This window comes from Colletotrichum higginsianum, assembly GCF_001672515.1.
Source record: "Colletotrichum higginsianum IMI 349063 chromosome 7 map unlocalized unitig_7, whole genome shotgun sequence".
NCBI lineage: Eukaryota > Fungi > Ascomycota > Sordariomycetes > Glomerellales > Glomerellaceae > Colletotrichum > Colletotrichum higginsianum.
In genome coordinates, this window is record NW_017263917.1 from 133,584 (window position 1) to 139,915 (window position 6,332).

The 6,332-nt window shown below is 54.0% G+C and overlaps 3 protein-coding genes across 3 annotated transcripts; 2 read left to right on the forward strand and 1 right to left on the reverse strand.

The window, feature by feature from the left end:
* Positions 1-334: 334 nt before the first annotated feature.
* CH63R_09727 (Arylamine n-acetyltransferase 1) lies at positions 335-1,376 on the forward strand (the record flags this gene model as incomplete). The annotated part of the gene is made up of 3 exons (XM_018304701.1): positions 335-720; positions 773-917; positions 966-1,376. 3 exons carry the CDS (start codon positions 335-337, stop codon positions 1,374-1,376), a joined length of 942 nt encoding a protein of 313 aa, XP_018154125.1.
* A 1,561-nt stretch (positions 1,377-2,937) lies between these two features.
* CH63R_09728 (Major facilitator superfamily transporter) lies at positions 2,938-4,667 on the forward strand (the record flags this gene model as incomplete). The annotated part of the gene is made up of 5 exons (XM_018304702.1): positions 2,938-3,195; positions 3,256-3,374; positions 3,437-3,488; positions 3,545-3,813; positions 3,881-4,667. The coding sequence occupies 5 exons, from the start codon at positions 2,938-2,940 to the stop codon at positions 4,665-4,667; spliced, it is 1,485 nt and encodes a 494-aa protein (XP_018154126.1).
* Positions 4,668-4,937: 270 nt separating this feature from the next.
* On the reverse strand, positions 4,938-6,037 carry CH63R_09729 (Calcium binding protein; the record flags this gene model as incomplete). The annotated part of the gene is made up of 4 exons (XM_018304703.1): positions 4,938-5,051; positions 5,102-5,194; positions 5,264-5,710; positions 5,771-6,037. The coding sequence occupies 4 exons, from the start codon at positions 6,035-6,037 to the stop codon at positions 4,938-4,940; spliced, it is 921 nt and encodes a 306-aa protein (XP_018154127.1).
* Positions 6,038-6,332: the final 295 nt, after the last annotated feature.

Genomic DNA, 6,332 nt, shown 5'->3' on the forward strand with positions numbered 1-6,332 from the left:
AAAACAACCAAGTTGCGTGATGACAATGAAGAAAAAGCACAGCCAGAGCATGTGAGCAAGCTCTAGGGTTAATAATATGGCTGGGTTTACCTGTGTATTTCGGGCGGGAAAGCAAAATGAGTCACGGTAATGGGGATTAAGGGTCGGACGTCGTCCGCTGCTGCTACCATGATCGACTCCTTATCTTAGTCGATTACGTATCATCCCGATGACTCAACAATCCTCTCCCGTATACGGCGATTCTGGAGGTATTTGAACTGTCTCGCTGCCAACTCAAGATTTCCATAGGATATACATTGTTACAACTTGCACCTAGACAAAAACGCCCCTCACCATGTCAGGGACGCTGCCTCCGGCAGCATATGACACAAGTCACGTCACTCAATTCGAGAAATATGTCCAGCTTCCCGAGAAGTACCTCCACAACAACCAGCCCGCCCATACTCTGGCCTATCTCACAGCACTTCACGTGCACACAATTTCAACGATTCCGTACGAGAACCTCTCACTGCACTACTCCAAGACCCGTGTAGTGGACCTGGATCCGCAGCGGCTTTTTCAGAAACTGGTCACCGATGGCCGGGGCCGGGACGGCTACTGCATGGAAGTCAGCATCTTCTTCAACCACATCCTGAGAGCCCTCGGCTTCCAGGCGTACATGACGGGTGTGAGAATCCGTCTTCGAAAAGATGGGGTCCCGAGCGGGGATCACATTGGCTGGTTGGTGCCCATTTGGCCTGCTCGCGGTCTTAATCAGCTGACGTTGCAGCAGGACGCACATGGTTAGCATCGTTGCACTGCCAGATGGTTCCCAGCACATGATCGACGTGGCTTTCGGCGGTGATGGTGCCACAAAACCGATACCACTACTTCATGGACAGGCAGTGCAGAACCTAGGTCCTCAAGAAGTGCGTCTCGTACGTGACCACATCGCAAACCAAGTACACAGGACAGAAGCATCAAAGCTTTGGATCTACCAATACCGCAACGGCCCCGAGAGGGAGTGGAACTCATTTTACGCATTCTCCGAGTTTGAGTTTCTGCAGCCAGACTTCAAGGTGATGAACTGGTACACGAGCACATCTCCCGACTCCTTCCAACGACTCACGCCACTGGTTGTGAAGTTCCTGAGAGGGAAGAAGGACGTGGACGCTGGGAACCCGGACGCGGATGAGGAGATTGTCGGTAAGCGGATGCTGGCGGTGGCGACTGTCAAGGAAAACTTGGGAGGCAGAACCCGCATCGTGCAGGAGTGCAAGACTGAGGAAGAGAGGGTGAAGGCGTTGGCAGAGTGGTTCCATATCCGCCTGTCAGAGGAAGAGAGGGTTGGGATAAGAGGGCATCGGACGGAGATTCAAGAGGGAGCAACATCCTGAGAGCAACGACGAAAACCGAAGATGACCTGCAGAGGTCGGATTTCGTACAACAGGCCACCATTGGATATAATAAAGACTGCCATTGTTCCCGCAACGCTGACTGACATCACACAAAGAGCGGCCTGGGCTGACTTGGACTCATCACTGCCATAGCAGCGAACTTGGGTAAAACGCCACACCTCAGTAGATGGACTGGAATATTTCTTCATCACTACTGTTGATTCTGCAGAGTATGTCACCCCGCACACGATAAAGGAGTATCAGCAATTTCGAGTTGTGATTAACCCTGGCAACCCCAAACCCCCGCGATGACGCGAGCAACCCTGGTGATGGCGGCACCCGCCCCCTCAAATATCCCCTCAACCCCATAACAACTTATGCACTGCTCGCCAGATCTGGAGAACACGGGAGGGGGCTAAAAAATATGCTTAACTGGGTGAACTGACAGATTTCGGTATCGATAAGAGACTTTTTCATCTCTATCGTGCGCCCAGGCCGAAATCTTTCGACTTTTATCCCGCACCAAGACCGCGAAACCAGATGGCGTGAGGCCGGCGAACGCTGATGCAATGTCGCCAAGAGGACCGTGGCGGCGATATCGCTGGCGCCGGAGGCCGAGGAACTCTCGTTCGGTAGAGGCTTCCCCCCCGACTACCGACAGCTTCCGGACTGCTTTCAGTTTCGCCAAGAGCCGCGAGAACTCGTCTGCAGATCGAGCCTCGCCGCTGACTGGCCGTCCTCGATGGCGTGACGATGCGCCCTGGTGATACCATTGCTTGTAGCGGACAACTGTCCGACCAGCGAGGCGACCAGAGAGTTTGTTCTTTTGTCATCGAGCACCTTATCTCTTGCAAAGCGTTGCGTTGGTTGGCTCGGGGGTCTATTGGGCGTCAACGCGAGATAGTTCCGCGGAAAGAAGCTCTTTGCGCCGTTTGAGCTACCCATCTTGGCTCCCGGCGTGGCAAGCCACTGCCAGCCGCATCTATGCCAAGGAGCATTGGTGGGTGGCAGGACCGGAAATCTTGCCTTTTGACGAACAGGTTCATGTATCCGTACCCGTCTATCCAATCTGAACACCTCTCGGTCTTTCTTCGCTTGAGCCAGCCCCTACATCCTATCTGATCTAGCCGGATCTGTGCCAGAATGTCACACTCATCGAGTCAGACTCGACTTCACCACCCTCCCTTATCTGATGTTGATCTCCTTGACACGGACGTTGAATTTTGCCGTCAGGCAGCCTGTCCACCTCGTCTCAGCCAACCGCAATGGCAGCGACCGCCAAGAATGAATGCTGTAGGACCAGGAAGAATCTGCTTGACGACTTACTTCCCTTCGATGGCGACAGAATCCTGTCCTGCAGGTTTTCGCCATCCACGTGGGCGGTTCATGCCTTGGCGAATGGACGGCCAGAGATATAACGTCGTTGGGAGACGAGCTGCGGTCATGAGAAAGTCCGCCCCCTTCAACCTGCCTCATCTGGTCATAAAGCGTAGTCAAGAGCGAATAGACCCTTGCCATCGCCTCTTCTCCGACCCGCCTCCACGCCGGACCGCTCGCCAACATGCCGGGCTCCATCCGGGAAATCCAGCCGCGAGGCACGCCGACCGACGAGAAGTCCGTTTCGGTGCTCAACGAGGGCAAAGACAGCGCGACACCTTCCGTCACCGAGGTCCTCCAGAAAACGCCCAAGAGCTCGTGGAAGTCGTACATCTGGGACACCTTCGACAAGTCTCCCGAGGAGCGTCGGTTCCTCTTCAAGCTCGATGCGGTCTTGATGACGCTGGCTTCCCTGGGATACTTCATCAAGTACCTCGACCAGGTACGATCAGGGATTTGTGGAAACCCCCTTTGGTCCCTGTTGTGTGACTGACGATTTCAGGTCAATATAAACAATGCTTTTGTTTCCGGAATGAAGGAGGACTTGGGACTATATGGCAACGAGTTGAACTACATGCAGGTTTGCTGGACAGTTGGCTATGTTGTTGGTGAGATTCCAAGGTACGGCAATCCAGTCCATGTTACCACCATTCTGTCGACGAGCTCACTAACACCGAGGCTAGTAACATGCTGTTGACACGAATCCGACCTGGAATCTGGATTCCGCTGTGCGAGGTAAGCCTTGATTACTTTTTGCTTCATAATGCATCGCCTACTTATACACCTCCCAGGTCACGTGGTCTGTCCTCACCATTCTCCTCGTCAAATGCGAGACGGCCACTCAGATCTATGTCCTGCGGTTTTTTATTGGTCTGGCCGAGAGCACCTTCTATCCGGGCATGCAGTACATCATTGGCTCCTGGTACCGCAAGGACGAGTTGGCCAAACGGTCGTGTCTGTTCCACGCCATGGGCAACGTCGGCTCCATGGTATCCGGCTACCTCATGGCCGGCTCCCACAACTTGGACGGCGTTCACGGATATGCGGGATGGCAGTGGTTGTTCGTGCTTTGGCAAGTGTTCTACAAGAAACCAAGCTTCTTTCAAATTACTAACATTTTTTTCCAGCACCATTGTGTCGTTGCCCATCGCTATCTCAGGCTTCTTCTTCATGCCTGACTTGCCTGAGATCACAAAGGCATGGTACTTTACGCCCGAGGAGATTGCCTTGGCCAAAAAACGGATGGAGTTGGAAGGTCGGGCGCAGCGCGCGCCATACAACAAGGCCAAGTTCATCAAGATCTTCTCCAGCTGGCACATCTGGACGCTGGTGACCCTCTACATCATCTTCAACAACGGAAACGGCGGCATCTCGCAGCCGGCCTTCCCCCTCTGGCTCAAGGCCGAGGGCTACAGCGTGCGCGAGGTCAACATCTATCCCACGATCGCCGAGGTCGTCGCCATCATCACCACGCTGATTTACGCGTGGACGTCCGACAGCCTTTTCAAAGGCGCGCGCTGGCCGGCCATGGTGTTCTCGGGCGTCGTCAAGATCATCGCGTACGTCCCGCTCACGATCTGGGACGTCCCGAACAGCCTCAAGTGGGCGTGCTTCATCCTGTGCGGTTTCGGCGGCGGCATCAGCGGCCTCACGTTCGCCTGGGCCCACGAGATCTGCAGCGACGACAACGAGGAGAGAGCGCTGGTTACGGGCGCCATGAACCAGATGGCATATGTGTTCCAGGCTTGGCTTCCTCTCATCATCTGGCAGCAGGTTGAGGCCCCGGCATACCCCAAGGGTTACCCGAGCATGATTGCGCTGTCTGTGGCTCTTATTGTCATTGCCTTTGTCATCCGGTTCCTTCACAAGAGAGAGATTAGATTGAAGGCCACAGCAGGGCGGAGCGTTGCTTGAAATCCTGTCTTGGTCTTGCAAGATTATTGGGTTTATGCAATTGGTGGTCTGTATGTAGCTTCAATTGCTGTGGCTGGAGGTGCTTACTGAGGCTGTTAGTGAGTGCTCCACCCTGTCACCAGCCATATTCACTCAAGCCACAAGAGGCTGTGCAGGACCCCTGATAGTGACAATTCACGAGTGCCAAAGCATGAAAGTTGATGGTTTGAAGCTCAGATAGAGCAACCATGAAGCTCTGAGATCAGTGAGGTCATCGACTTGGCCGTTCTATCATAGCTTGAACCTACGTCGGTATCCGAAAAACCCATCCCCTCCAATTCCCCAGCCTTGGTTCCATCCTTCACCCGAGTGCCTCTTGTCCCGGACTTCCCAAAAGAGCGAGCCCTTTGTTTGATTAGTGTAAAGTACAGAAGACTTGCGGTTCCTTCACTTACATCGTATACCCTTCTAAGATCCTCCTTGTGAACTCTACCGTCTTTGGCTAAGAGCACCCAGGTGGTGGCCCATTCGAAAAACGAAACTGTCCACTATTGAACGCGTCGTTGTCAGCGGGCGACTTTAGATCGCGCGAGGGTTCTGAAACAGATTCTACTCACACCAAATGGATCGAATGCGCATCGGCTCTTTCTCATTAACTCAATCACCTCGCCCAGCGTTAGGGTATCATCTTTCCGAGCGCTGTGGCTTGCGAAAATGTCCTCAAACCGCTGAGGGATGAACCTTCCCTCGCCATCGTAGATTCCGGAGTCAGATCCATGCTGTAGTATCTTCTTAGCCCAAAATGCCTCTCCATGGTTCCGATTAGCTTGGATTGTTACCTTGGCATTGTGCAAGCCCCCAATGTAGAGCCTGAAAAGCGGATCCGGGATGAACGAGTACTGCAAGATGGTTCCGTAGGAAAAGACAAACGGAATGACGGTCGCGGCCATCAGGCATGCGGCGGGGTTGAAGCCCAAATCGCGGAAGCCGACCCAAACATCGACGGGAGTGATAAAGCCGTCGTTGTTGCGGTCCCAGAACAGCACATGCTGCTGCAATACCGTCTGTGCCGAGCGTTAGTACACATACGAGCGCACACGTGCGAAGGACATGATCAGGCTCACATAGTTCTTGTACTTCTCCGTGTATTCAACACTGCCTTCAGGCTTGTCCATGGAGGGAGCGCAATTCGCATGAGGCACGCCCGGTGAGTCGATCACCTTGCCGGCTTTCGATGCTGGCTGCCGCCGATAGGTGATGGGGCACATCGGGACCGCGGTAGCGAACCCCGGCCCGTCGTCGTCGGCGGGGATGATCTTCATGTTGCTTGGTCGCGGCGCCTTTTCCGTGTGTTTGGGGCCCAGCCCGTTAACATCCAAGAGGTTGGCCATGCTGAAGTTGCGGACAATGAATCTACGCGGCGGGGGGCGGTGTGTCGAGCTGGATGACTCGTAGAAAAGAAGCTTACGACGCTGGAGTGAGATTGTATGTGTCACAAAGCAATTATTGTCTACGGTAACTTGTCGCTTTTAGTGGTGAGACACGGACTACACTACATGCAGCTGGCAATTTGTTGAGCGAGATTGTGCGGTGGCATGTTCCGTGACATCATGACCCCATCATGCCCGGCGGTGGCTGACGGGCCATGACCGCCTTTTTATTTCCATCACGAGTGTCTTACTCCTG